Source organism: Lycium ferocissimum, chromosome 11, assembly GCF_029784015.1.
Source record: "Lycium ferocissimum isolate CSIRO_LF1 chromosome 11, AGI_CSIRO_Lferr_CH_V1, whole genome shotgun sequence".
NCBI lineage: Eukaryota > Viridiplantae > Streptophyta > Magnoliopsida > Solanales > Solanaceae > Lycium > Lycium ferocissimum.
In genome coordinates this window covers 36645428-36660394 of record NC_081352.1, presented here as the reverse complement: position 1 = coordinate 36660394, position 14967 = coordinate 36645428, and the positions used below count along the sequence as shown (strand labels likewise).

Genomic DNA, 14967 nt, shown 5'->3' with positions numbered 1-14967 from the left:
TCTTCATTAGCAATTTAATTTTTGTGCAATTAACTTTGACATATGTAAGTCACAAGGGCGGCCTATACTACCATGATTTTGGTGATTAAACGGTTACGGCCATCCTTATCAGTTATCATGCTTGCTATTTTTCGCGATTGAAAATTAAATGTTCATCGATTACAAATTAGGCATACATATATATATGAGAGCGAGAATACTATATTTAAATTGGATTGATGACATCTATCATGACTTTCAAAATGGAGAAAATATTGTCAACTAATAGACCACGTTCGCCAAATAGAAAAAGAAATGTGTATTTTTTCTGCGAAAACCTTGGACAATGGAAAAATATTGTCAGCTATTCCCTCTTCTCCTTTTTTACTGATTCTACAGAGATAAGGGTCAAAAACACACCCCAACTATCATTTTTTTTTTAGTTTCATACCTAAACTATCACTATCTAGTTTGCAAAACACACCTCAAATTATTCTTGAATGACATGTGATCTACACTCTCCATTTTATATAAAAATGTTGTCAAGTGTTGTCCACGTGAATAAATAATGTCACAATGGCACCTACATGGAAATTTAAAAAAAAAAACTATTTGTTTTAAAAAACAAACTGAAAAATAATAATTTTTGTAAAAAATTATCAAAAATTATAGAAAAAAAATAGTTTAAAAAATGGAAAAGTTGAATTTTTTTTAAAAAATTTTGAAAACTAAATAATCAGTTTTCTTATTTTATTTAAAAAAAATAAATTTTCCATTTTTTAAATCTTTTTTTTTTCTGATTTCCTAAATTTTTTGATATTTTTTTTACAAAAATTATTATTTTTTTAAAAAATCCAGATTTTTTTTAATAGAAAAATATTATTTTTTAATTTTTATGTAGGTGCCACCATAACATTACTTATACAATTTTTTTGAGAAAATTTTAGCTTCACTTGCCTTTTGGAGAGTGAGCTCACACATTTAGGTTAAGGTATGTTTTGCAAAGCTAGATAGTGATAGTTTAGAGGCTTTTTCAACCTTACGTATGATAGTTTAGGTATGAAACTAAAAAAAAAAAAAAAGTGATAGTTAGGGTGTGTTTTTGACTCTTATCTCTATTCTATACTGACTTGATACTCCCTATAAGAAATCATTTATTAACGGTTTGTTTTACCAAATTGAACATGTTGTGTTATGAAAATTTAACTTTGACTACTAATACTTTATATAGTTATTTAATGTTTAGGATAATATTGTGAAAAAAAAGATGCCTTAATTTATTAAAATGAAATGTTTTTAGTATAATTAAGAGACTAGTAAAAAGAAATAAAGGGAATAATAAATTAAAACTGCGCCCCCCCCCCCCCCCCCCCCCCCCAAAAAAAAAAAGTACCACACATGACCTAGAGGGAATACTTTATTGCTAATTAAAGCCCCTAATTATTGATTCACTTAATCCTAAATCAAGTAAAGAGAATTTGGTAGGCACATCCAACAAGAAAATGTGACTCTTGATATGTCCAAATTACCAATATATAATAGGAGTAATACTCATTAACAGTAATGAGAAATGACCTACTTACCAGCAATTGAGTAGAGAAAATGTCAGATCGATTGCCCCTTTCTTGGCTTCTCTAAATGAGCATTTACAAGGTGAAACATGGTCATGACACTGTCGTAACAAGAGTTGCAGATTGTAATGCCACTGTGTCCGATGGCATTGACGACCTAATGAGCGAATTGGAATCATGTAAAAATCCATTTAATTTGTTGGAATTGATGTCCTAAATGGTGGAGATTTGTTGCTGTTTTATGTGAAAAAACGGTGCCTGATCCTTGATTTTAAGCGCATGGTAACCTCTGTTAATGGGATTCACAATTCCCTTAATTATACGCTCCCGAAAGACACAAATATAACTTTTGTAGATCGTAGAAAGATAGCAACATAATTCTGTAGGTTATTCGAAAATAATAGATGAGAGAACAGTGGATATTAGTTATTTGGCTACTATGGTTCGTAAGAAGCCAAAGTTGCTAAATAGTACACTTGGACTCGATGTAAATAGACCTATTATTCTTGGATCAATGCGTCCTAACTGGCAATCCTCTTTGGTTCTGTCAGAGGAAGAGGTGAAATTTGCAATGTATGAAGTTCGTTCATGCTGTCAAATTGCAAGCAAACTTACTGAGGCTATTGGGGCAAGTATGCCTTGGAAATTACGTACCATGGTTCTAGATTTGTTAGACATGTTCCTATGTTATATTAATTATCTCGAAAATTATCTTTAAATCTAATCAGAGGGGTTGTGTGTATGCAGAATATTCAAAACGCATTTTATTTTATGAGACGAGATGAATTAACAGTGTAGATTTAAAAGGTGATTGAATGTGTGTCCAGCGTCTGCTGATTTATTCAAATTCGTTAATCGATATTACAATGAATTCAAGAAAGTTACGTTTTTTCTTTGCATAAATTTTTTGTACTTATCTCAAGCTCTTTTAATAAATGTGGTGTACACAATAAACATACTATAATTGATGGGTCATCAGGATTTTCAATATTAAGGTATAACTAGGAATGATCTTTAGGAGGAAATGTGACGGTTTTAGCTATCCAAATGAAATAAACAATTAGGTATATTTACACATTATATTTGCTGTAATTAACATTTTATTTTCGAGGCCTTTTTCAAATAAAGGGTTCGGCTGGGCTAAACTTTTGAAGTCTCCAACCCATTAGGCGTTGGGTCTATTATACAACCGGAAAAATAGGAAATCTATGTTGGTTCAATTGTTTGTAATTTTTCCAGATAGCCACAACTTGATACTAGCTATTTAAAGTTGTGTTGGTTCAATTGCTTGTAAGCTTTGCCAGATAGCCACAACTTGATACTAGCTATTTAAAGTTGTAAGCTTTCCCAGATAACCACAACTTGATACTAGCTATTTAAAGTATATATCTTGTTAAATTATTTATAAGTTTATCCTTTAATCAAAACCCTTTGCTTTCTTATTCCAAACTTTTTTGTCATGACTAAAACTCTTTTTCTTTTCCATGCCCGATCACTTTTTTCCTCCTAAATTTGCATTCTTTGCTTTCTTGCTCCTGTTGATCACCCAACAAAATGCAAATTGCCTGCATGGATTTGGAAAGGGTCTTTGATGAATAGGACAGTTTTAACCTAAGCAAGTGCAATTTGTTTTGGGGATGATGTAAAATAAAATATAATTTTTTTTTCCTGGCCAGGTCAATAAAGTCATAATATCAATTCTTCGTTTTTTATTTTTCATAAAAAACTACGTATTGGGTCTTTCAAACAATTCTTATCATTCTGATAATAATTTGATATATATATTATACCGAGAAGGTCTATCTTTCAAGCTACAAATTGCACCTATTAAAGAAACTACAAGGATTATAGGAATCACTTCAAATGGAAGAAAAAAATATGTAGAAGATTTATAGGAGGAGGAAGAAGAAGAAGAGCGTATGAAAATGATTGTCCGTTACATAGGTTATATTTGCAAAGTTCCTTAAAATAGGTACAAAATCTAAAGAGTAATTTTTTAAAAAGACATATGGTGGCATTTCTGCCATTTGTATCACTTTTGCGTTAGGGATATTCTACAATAACACTATTTTAATTAACATTGTTTGGTAAGATTTAGCCCAAGAACTTTTGTCTAGTGGTACATGCTGTACCTGATGGGTGGGTTAGACAAATAGGACACTATGGTAAGATATATAAAAATAGCCATGTCATGAGTTTTCGAATTCTGCAGCAGATAAAAAGCCTAGTATTTAGTGTTAGTAGCATGGTGAACCAACTTCAAAGAAGCACTCAATTGGATGTTTTCAAACAAGTCAAGTTTGCAACGTGCAACTAATCTGAGTTTGTGCCGTTAGCGGACTGACGGTCACCAACCGTTTGTGGGAACTGCAGTAGTTTAATATTGTAGTATCAAGCAAAACGTGACATAGGTTGGACTGCCAAAATTACGAAGTTAGATCCTGATTTCTAAATCTTTTTAAGTTATTGAGTACTAAATTAATAAAAAATATATATATATTTAACAAATTTTTAGATAAAAACTGTTTATCCCTAAAAAGATAATAATTGAATTTGTACGCGGTTTAAAGGATACGTGATTTAATCAGTCGTTAACGTAATGAAATATGAAATAACAATCAGTTGTATGAAACGAACAAAGATAAAAATAGCCCGAATCGTTTATTACTTGTAATTAAAAACTGGTCCGGTGCAGAGCGTTAAAGCTGATTGCCCGAGCCAAATTGCTAAAGAACTTGAACTTTATGAATTTTTACAGAGTAAGTGCATGAGATTGGAATCTGATCCCTTCTAATGAGAGGGTTTACCTCCTTTTATGGTGCAAGAGTTAGAGTCCTGATGCTTCTTAAAATCTGATAATTTGATACTAATTACTACTATTATCGGGGCCTTAACAGCTGGTCGCGTAACGGTCGGCGTAATGGACGGCGCGAAATCCGATGTGTAACGGATTTCTCACGTTTGTGCTAACTGGCGTCTCTTCGGCTTACTGAATTAATGATCTCGGACTTCATTTCATCCGAATCACCGAACTCAAACCAACGCCACATCTTGAAGTCAACGTTCCTATTTTACTCCGACTTCTCGTCGGAAGGTCACAACATTTTACACAGATTTTTATCGTATACAAATATAAATTTTAAATCAAAGCTATTGTAGATTCGGTTAAAACCCGTAGCCCACACCCTAATTCCACTCCTAACTTCGATTATTTTATGAAACCAACTATTTTATGAAACCAACGGTTATCACGAGTTTGGAATGACAAACGGTCACCAAACGTTTGTGGGAAATGCACGCAATTTGAGATGAGGTGATGCGATAGACGCACGTATAATGTGCCCCTTTAAAAGTAGATTCCTTTTATATACCTAACCAGTAACCACCTACCACAGATCTTATTCGAGTTTTTGTAATTAAAACGTCCACTAGTATACGGTACTCCAATTATTTTATAATCAATGAAATATTTCCACATCTGAAGCATAGACTATCGTGTAAACTTCATTTTTCTAGTATTATTTTGTCAAATCAATAAGAAAAAAAGTACTCCTAAATCCCAAATTTTGATTTTTCGATCAACTGCAAGTTAATTGTGTCCCTCCAATCATTCAGCTTATTAAATTTTTATTTATCTCTTCAATAATTTACATGAATAAAAAGATAGCCTCCATCTCATTTTAAGTGAACGTGTTACTCTTTACAAAATCAATTAGTTTTTCTTTGATTAAAATACTTTCAAATTTCTTAAATACTTTAAATCATCAGTTATCTGACTTGTAATATTTTCGTATAACTTTTAAATATATAAATTTTATTTTAAAAAATTTAAAACATTATGCCCATATTTATAATTAAAATTAATTTTTTTTATTTCTACCGACTATATTCGGATTCGCGCTGTATAAGTCCATTCGGAAAAGCGCTTCATGCCAAAGCTTTTTTCATACTCAGCGCTTGAAACCGATTGAGGAAGAGTAGCCAATCCGCTCCACCACATCTTTTCTGGTAATTATTTTTGTTGTTGTGCGGATTGCCCTTCAAATGCACTGGTCGTTAATTTTTACCTCTCAAATTGGTAGTCTTTAATTTTTATCCTTCGCCTATACTACGACGGGCCAATAAAAAAAAAAATCGTAGTAGGTTTCATAGAAAGTTAGGCCTTAACTTTGCCTAATTTTCACTTAAACTCTATTTACAATATTGAGCAGTGGGTTCTCGAAACCAAGAAATTTTAGCCGCCAAAAATTAGAGACCATCCCACATCGGTATTTGAAACTTTTGGTTTTTGATTTTAAAAATACTATACCATTACCGTGTGTGTGTCGACTTACATATATATCGTGGAGAATTATGATTTCCGCTACTTAAGAAACGTTTCAATTACTATATACTAAACACCTTACGCGTGTAAAAATATTCAAAAGAAAATACAAGCAATCTCCTTCGTAAATCAATTACACAAAAAAAACATTTAAATTAAAATAGTGTAGTCAAAGTTCTAAAGTTTAAATGATTAGTTTTCTAATAATATTGGTCTATATATTTGTTAGTATTATAATACTTAAGATATATGAATTATATATGTAATTATATACTTCGGTATAGTATTCAGTATTTCAATATTTTCTATATGAATAGCGAATACCGTATCAAATAACAAACTTTTTAAAAATACATACCAAATACTATACCAAATATCATAATATCAAAATTACTGTATAAAAAATTTCGATTTCAATGTGATAATCGTATCTACTGTATCATGATGACCCAAATTCGAGTGACAAAAATTAAAGACCTCCACCGAATAAGGATTTTTTTTTTTTTGACTCTACTCGAGACTCCACTCATTGAATTCAAACCCTTTTACATAAATTGAAATAGACAGATTAGCATTCAATAATTTAGATTTTCTTGTGGAATTCTCAAAATCAAAACAAGAATCTTTTCCCTCTCTCTCTCTCTCTCTTCACATATACATATAGTCATAAACTAAGATGGCTGCAGCACAATTGAGTGTAAACGGAGCTCTAAAAATGGCGACTAATTCTCAAGCATACTTAGAAGGTGACAAAGTCAAAGAAACCAAATCCTTAATCGCCGAGCTTTGCCGTCATTTCTATAACCAGGGTTGGGTTTCCGGCACCGGTGGCAGCATCACCATTAAAGTTCATGATGATTCTGTTCCCAAATCTCAACAACTTATCGTCATGTCCCCTTCCGGTAATTACCCATTTAACGATCTAACCCAACTCTTTATCTTTCGTTTTTTTTTTTAATTATAAAAAACACACCTGAAGTATCATTTAATTATCCATTCTTCCTTTTTTCTACCTGAATTATTACCTGAATTATTACCATCTACCTAGTTGAGTAGATGGTGACAGTTTAGGTAGGAAAAGGGAAAGCTGATAGTTGGCCTAGTCAAGAAGGTGTGTTTTAATGCATAGATCGGTGATAGTTGAGGTGTGAAACCAGTGGCGGAGCTATGATTTTTGTTAAGGGGGCTAAAAATATGAAGAAGTAAATACACGATATATATATTCAACATTTACTATATATATTTCAAAAAAATTATATATATAAAAAGTATAATTTTTCTACTCATCTACTCAACTAGGTATGTTTCAATACATAGATGGTGATAGTTCAGGTAGGAAAAAGGAACAAACTGATAATTTGAGGGTGAAACTCGTGAAAAAGTGATAGTTCAGGTGTGTTTTTGACAATAACTCTTTCTTTTTTCGTTTGTTTGAGTTTTTTTTATGGGATTTTTATTAGGGGTGCAAAAGGAGAGGATGGTGGAAGAGGACATGTATATTATGGCATCAGATGGGTCTATTTTATCCGCGCCGTTGGCTAAACCTACCCCTCATAAACCTCCCAAGTGTTCTGATTGTGCTCCTCTTTTTATGCAGGTATAAAGGTTTCTATAATCTTTATGAAATCCTAGTTACTGTAATGTGAATTGAACTTTTACCAATTTGAAAAGTTGGAACTAAAGGTATAGTTGAAAGTTGAATTGTTGATTTTGATTAAACTTCTGAAGACTGAAGAGCAATTGAAGTTGGCGCTTATTTTCAGCATTAAAGAGGAAAAAAGTTGTTATTTTTATCATGGCATAATTGTTTTGCAGTCATGCCTATTTAAAATACTGGAATTGATTGCATTGTTGTCTCTAGTCATTTGTTTTTCTCGGTCAGCACAAAGAACTTAGCATATTTTATTTCTTTCGGGTTCACCCCATTAATGGCCAGGATTGTTCTACTCCATTTCCTCTGGGATGGCGATTGTGATATCATATTAGCTGATCTATACTTGAATTCTCTTTGTTTTTTTTGATTGAATAATTCTACTTCGCTGGATTGTAAGTTTCTTCATTTTTCCTTTTCCTCAGGCATATCATATGCGTAATGCTGGTGCCGTTATCCACAGTCATGGAATGGAATCCTGTCTTGTAACAATGCTCAATCCACTAGCAAAAGAATTTCGGGTAAATATGTTGCAAACTTTTGTGGAACTTAACACCATCTTGGTGTGATTCTTGATGTATCCTTTTGATTCATCAAGAAAAAAAAAGAAAAGGGAACTCGGTAATGCTGGAGTTCCAAACATTCAATACAGTCTGTATAATGCTGACTAATGATATTTTGGCTTTTTGTTTGGATGAATTTTCTTTGAAATAAGGATACTTGTTCTTTTCCTAACATTATATGAGGTGTAATCCTAATGCTTCTTCCTTTTGCCTGTAACTGTATAGACCAGACTTTTTCTAAATATTTATTTATGTAGTTACTTAATGTAGCCAGCCCAACTAGTTTGGGATAGAGGCTTAGTTGATTGATCTCTTGATAGAATTTGCATTTGAAACTTTCTTTTTTACCAATGTATAAAGTTGCTATTGTCTGTATCTCCTCTACCTAATTTTTCTAGCCCAATTGATAAATTTTAAAAGACATCTAATTCCGCATTGTAAATTACTGAAACCTATTGTTATTTTTCATCTCATTCATTATTCATTGTTGCTTTGATTGACAGATAACTCATATGGAAATGATAAAAGGAATTCAAGGGCATGGTTACTATGACGAACTTGTGGTTCCTATCATAGAGAACACTGCATATGAGAATGAACTCACAGAATCTCTTACTGAAGCTGTATGCCTCTCCCTCTTCTAAAAGTCAACACTTTTCCTCTGTGTATCGGCACTTCTTTAGGTTTTTAGTTCTGCTTTAAGTCATTAGTTTTTAGATGGTTTTTACTGGAACTTCTATAAGTATGTCAACTTCATTCCTGTTTTTGTTTGGCTATGATCATCAAACATCATGGCTTACAGTTTCTCACTTGCCGAATATTATCATCACAAAATCTGGTTGCTGTCTGGTTCCCAAGGGTGTGGCCTAGTGGTCAATGAAGTGGGAGGATAACCATGAGGTCTCAGGTTCAAATTCCTGGGGAGACAAAAACACTAGCTGATTTCTTTCCATTTGTCTATGCCTTGGTGGATAGAGTTACCTGGTAACTGTTGTTGGTGGAAGGTAGCAGGTATCCCCTGGAATTAGTCGAGATGCGCCCAAGCTGGCCCGTCCACCACTTTTAGATCTGATCGCTGTCTGCAATTCCTCTTCACTGCTGAATTTCTTCAGTAGTTGTAACAATACATGGAAGAAAGTAGACCGGTTTGTTTAATAAAATCTTCTTAAAGCATTTATTGCACTAGATACCCTGTCCTTATTGGAAGAGGAAAAATCATAGAATAGTTCTTCTCATTTAAAGAGCTGTTCTAACAACACATGGAAGAAAATTGTCTAGTACATTTTTTGTTTGGGATCACTTTCCAAAAATGGGTAGGCCATTAAGGGAAGTGGCTGGCGGATATTTTAATTTTTAGCAAGTTATGTCAAGCTATTAAGATTGACTGCAGAATATACTCTACCCTAAAAGATAGGACAAAGTCATAGGTTCCTTTTTCTTCCCTTCATCTTTGCAAGCGGATGATGCTTGTACTTAACACTAGATTAGTCTTTTATCTGCTCTTGATCTGTATGACTGCCTGACTGGTAACTGAAGTGTAAATCTCTTGTTTTGGTTAGAAAATATAAACTTAAGTAATTACATGGGTAAAGAGATGTTTACCTTACACGCAGAGCTCAGACTTATTGGCTCTTCCCTTGAGGTGCTACCCACCACTTTGGGTTAGTAGGAGCAACCTTGATCTAGTTTCACATTCCTGGTTTTCAATGGAAATTCAAAATTTTCTCTTTATTAGCTTAAGTCTAATGCGTATCTATAAGTCAACCATTTTCTGCCTTAGACATTTATCTGGCATTATGCTTTCACATCATAGCCATACAGGTTCAATTACTAACCAACAAGAAAAGGCTTTAGTAACAATTATTTTGAGAATTGAAGTGTTATCATTTGTAGTAAAAAGAATTAATCCACGCCCATGTAATCCTACTTTTGAAATTCGAAACATAGTTCAAAATGTATGCTACTCAGCTTCCTTAACTATCACAAAATTGTCCAGGGTCCACTACAGCAGTCTAGAAGTAAACAATTAGCCTATATCACATACAAAAATACACTAGACACGTGTGAAGCTGGGACCAAGAAAAATAAAGAACTGCTTTTACGCGGATTAAATAAACTGGAGGAGAGATGCAAGTCAACCCCCACCCACTCTCTCTGTATCCCATGGATGAGTGGGAGGTTATGCAGGAGTTCTCGATCATAACTAGTATAGAAAATGAAAATACGTTTAGCTCTGTATATATGGTTTTTCTTAAAATGATAAAAGCTAGTATTAGTTTGTCCCTAAACAGTTCTATGATTACTCACTCTGTTGTGTAGTCAAATTTGACTAGCCCAGGGTTTTAGAGTAAACTTTTTAGGTTGTATTTTAAGCGGGGAGTAGGATAGAGAATTCTTGCCGGCAGGTTGACAGTTAGCTTAAAAATAGTCAAACTATGATGAATCGTCTGACTGAATATAGATAGCCGCCTCCAACTAGTTTGAATTGACCCGTAGTTCATTATGGTATTGTTTATATTAGCTTAATTGTTGGAAGGGAATCAGGGGTCCAGACCTTTGGGATGGAAGCATGGAAAAAACTCGAGGTACCCGGTACCTGTGCTGGTGGGAGGTAGAAGCTACCGGATGGAATAGTCGAGGTGCGCAAAATAGGAACACTTCTTATAATATCCTGAAGACTATAAGAAGTGCACGCACAGTAGGACACTTCTACATATTTTGAAGACTAACATGGTTAGGCATCCAATAATATCCACTGACTGTCTCCTAAATTTGAACACTTCTTATAATGCTGCCTTATGGTTAGGATGATATCTTGATATATCTGCAAAAGAAGGTCTTTATTTGGTTCATGCATATTTGGATGCATCTGTTTTTGGTCTGACTAGCATGTAAGATTTTTTCCATTACAAATTTGATAGATGCCTGGTGCGATTAGTCACCTTTGGAAGAAGACTTTACTAGAGATTTTCAGTCTTTATCTACTGATGGCTATCTCTGTTGGGTGACACATCTCTATGAAAGTATTGAACTTGTTTGCATGTTGAACAGATCAAAGCTTACCCGAAAACAACAGCTGTGCTGGTCCGCAACCATGGTATATACGTATGGGGAGATTCTTGGATCAGCGCTAAAACGCAGGTTTGTGTCATGAATTATATCAGTCCAGTACTTCTAATTGTGCTTAGTAAATACTACTTTTGTCCTAATTATGTGGCATTACTTCCCTTTTTAGTCTGTCCCGGAAGGGATGTCACCTATCTATATGTAGAAATAATTCAACTTTAAAATTCCCAGTTTACCCTTAATGAGATTATTTATAGTCACACAAATGTCTAAGGCTTGTTTTTTACCACAAGTTTCAAAAGTCTTCTTTTCTTCTTAAACTTTGTGCCCAGTCACACAGTGCCACATAAATTGGGATGGAGGAAGTAATAGTTATGTTGCTTCTAGTGTAGCTATGCCATACTTTGCAACATTCATTGACTGAGTACACACTACCCTTTGTTTTGTTTGAGAAGAAGGGTTTGATGTGGTTAGGTAGAAGATTAGTTCTAATAAGATTTAACTTGTGTTAGTAAGTTAAGGATGACTTCTGAAGGAGTTTCAATGTACATCTTATAATCTATTTAAGAATGTACATATGGAAACAGTCCTCAGATCAATAAGTTTGATGTATCTGAGATTTATGTTTCATTTGGCACTCTTCTAATTGACATGCTATTTTCCAGTCTGAGTGCTACCACTACCTCTTTGATGCTGCAATTAAACTTCATCACTTAGGAATGGACTGGACAACACCAGCTCATGGTCCTATTCAGAATGCCAAAATATCTGCAAAAGCAGGTGCTCCAAATGGAACTATTGAGCCGTCAAGGGTAAGCACTTGAAATTTAAAACATTCTCTAACTTTCTTGAAATCTAAAGATTTACATTTATGAGCCTTAGTTTTCCATGGAGTTCTTGCTGTTGTCTGCATTATGATATTTATACCTTCTTGCAGCGGTGCGTCGTTTTGGATATTGAAGGAACCACTACCCCAATATCATTTGTTACTGATGTTCTGTTCCCTTATGCGCGTAATAACGTTGGGAGACATTTGGATGCAACATATGACTCAGCAGAAACTCAACAGGATATTAAGTTATTACGCGCTCAAGTAAGTAAACATACTAAGAAAGTAGCTTTTTGAAAAAGGTCTTCAAAAGAGTTGAGCCTTTTTCTTGGAAAAATTTGTGGTGAGATGTTATTATGTCGTAATGGTGGTTTACATGTCTGTTTTGGAGAACAATAGGAAGGTTTAACAGAATTTTTGGGTGTAACTGTAACAAACCTGAAAAGTTGATGAGAAATCCAAATAAATCTGGATTGACTAAGGTTGTGCCAGTTTAGGAATAACATTCAAGCTCCTTGGAGCTGAATAAGTCCTACCAAATGGCTCCCAAGAGCGTTATCCATAATCTAGTCATTTTTGTCTTGTTTCCCTTGGCATGTTAATGCACTAACTAAAAGTGTCCACCTTTGGCATTTAAGCATCATATGTGTTAAAGTAAAAAGACTATCAACTACAATTCTTCCCGGCAATACTGATCTTTAAGGAATATTTTCTGCTTCAGTTACCTCATTTGCCTACTTTTATATCCACTTCTCTTTTCTTATTGGGGTCGGTTGGTCATGCGGTCTCATGAATTTCATGTTAGATATTATTATACACCCTCTACAATTTATATCAGTACCACTTATTTGAATTTTCTAATAGCAAGATAGAAATTCTTTTATAAACAATTTAGCATATTATGTCTTGACCTTTGCACACACGATCACTCACACTTCTATTCGGATTTTTGTCATTTGTCTATGTTCACAATGCTTTCCCTTTCTCTGAAACCAGTGTTAAGTGAATGCTTGAAAGGACAATAAGAAAAACAAATATATCAGATAGGGGTCATTTTGTTTGTGTCCATTAAGATGCAACATGCTCTACTTTCCCCTCCTTACTAGGACATGACTCAGTGTTTCTCACTGTCTGAAACTATCTGCTTTAAGATTTAAAAAGTATAAAACAGTACAGATACTTTCTGCTCTTTTTTTTTTTTTTTTTAAATCTTACCTCCTCTGTGACTTTCTTTCAGGTGCAACAAGATCTGGAAAATGGTGTTGCAGGTGCTGTGTGTATCCCATCTGATGATGCTGGGAAAACAGAGGTAATTGCAGCTTTGGTCGCTAATGTTGAGGCAATGATTAAAGCTGACCGCAAGATTACTGCCTTGAAAGAGTTACAGGTGAGAACAGTGGGGATGAAATTTCACCTAGGCCCCTCAAATAGGATATAATGTTACTATATGGTTTCATCTAATCCGTACTTTACTTCCAATTCTAACACTCAGGGACATATATGGCAAACTGGGTTCCAGAACAATGAGTTACAGGGACTTGTTTTTGATGATGTGCCTGCTGCTCTTGAGAAATGGACTGCTTTAGGCATCAAGGTTTCATCTCTCCCTTGTTTCCATACACTGCATTCCTCATTTTAGTAAGCTCTAGTTGTATCCAAATTTTATTGCAAACGAAAACAATTATGATCATCAAAACAATAGCTCTATTTCTTCTTCTTCTTCATTATCATAATGAAGTAATGGCGAAGTCTATAAGCCCCATCTAATAGTCAGATTAACTAGTTTTTTTCACTCAGGTGTACATATACTCAAGCGGCAGCAGATTGGCACAGAGGCTTTTGTTTGGTCACACAAAACATGGTGACCTGAGAAAATATCTCTATGGATTTTTCGATACAACAGTGGGGTAAATTTCTACCTTTCAGTGTGTTTTCATATTTTCGTCATTTTTGTCATTTGAACTCATTCATCTTTCTCCTCTTCTGTGTAGCAACAAAAGAGAAACAAAAAGTTATGCAGAAATCACAGCGTCGTTGGGGGTAGATAATCCATCAGAGATTCTGTTTTTGACAGATGTCTATCAAGAAGCGACGGCTGCAAAGGCAGCAGGTAATGTCCTGCTCATTTTGCATGAAAACAACTCTATATTTGAAATTGCTAGCTTTTGCACTCTTCCATGAACCAAATATAGCTGAAAAAGTAGCTGGGTAGAGTGGCGTGCTCATTATCCCCCAACTTTTGAAATGTCCAATGACCTTGGAAGATTTAGTAGCCTGGCCAACAATTGTTTTTTCCAATTTAGGGTGTTAGACTGTTAGTACATTGTTTGCTGGTCCGATTACTTCTTTCAATCCCAAAAACTGGGAGTTCATCTAGACAGATTTGTATGGCCGGAGCCTGTGAAATGTCACTTGCACCAAAAGTTATACTTCACAAAATAAAAAAATTGTGCATATGCTTCTGTGACATTGCTGCCCTTTTTCCTCCCTTCAGGTTTGGAAGTGATAATCTCTATCAGACCAGGAAATGGACCGCTTCCAGATAATCACGGTTTCAGGACAGTCAGATCATTTTCGGAGATCTAAAGATGTAATGTGTCATTCTGTATGGTGTAACATTAACGTAATAAAAGAAAAGTTGGGCATAGGTCCATTGCTTCTCTAGTGAAAAAAAGTCGAGTTGATTAAGTCATATTGCAGCTATTATCTTCTTTCTGTGTGTTGCGACTTAGGATTAGTGTCAACTAGTCTTCTTTTTCCGGTTGTTGAGATCGTACTAAGTCATCTTATGAGAACAATTACAGGAGATTGATGTTTTGAGTTCCATTTTCAAAAGTATGGATGGAATGGGACCTCTCCCGTTTCTTTTCTCAATGAGGTAGCTTGCATGTTTTTCCATCATTCAATCTACAATAGGGTGTAAATCGATTTCTGGACAGTCCCTGTACACCCAGCTCGTCAGTCCACTCTAAAGAATTCATGAT

General features: G+C 34.4%; 1 protein-coding gene across 1 annotated transcript; it reads left to right on the top strand.

Moving 5' to 3' along the window:
* Positions 1 to 6463: 6463 nt before the first annotated feature.
* Positions 6464 to 14789, top strand: LOC132036086 (probable bifunctional methylthioribulose-1-phosphate dehydratase/enolase-phosphatase E1 1). The gene is made up of 12 exons (XM_059426319.1): positions 6464 to 6776; positions 7335 to 7471; positions 7951 to 8046; positions 8592 to 8711; positions 11140 to 11229; positions 11820 to 11966; positions 12092 to 12247; positions 13221 to 13370; positions 13476 to 13577; positions 13781 to 13890; positions 13975 to 14093; positions 14478 to 14789. Exons 1-12 carry the CDS (start codon positions 6551 to 6553, stop codon positions 14567 to 14569), a joined length of 1545 nt encoding a protein of 514 aa, XP_059282302.1. The 5' UTR covers positions 6464 to 6550; the 3' UTR covers positions 14570 to 14789.
* The last annotated feature ends 178 nt before the right edge of the window (positions 14790 to 14967 follow it).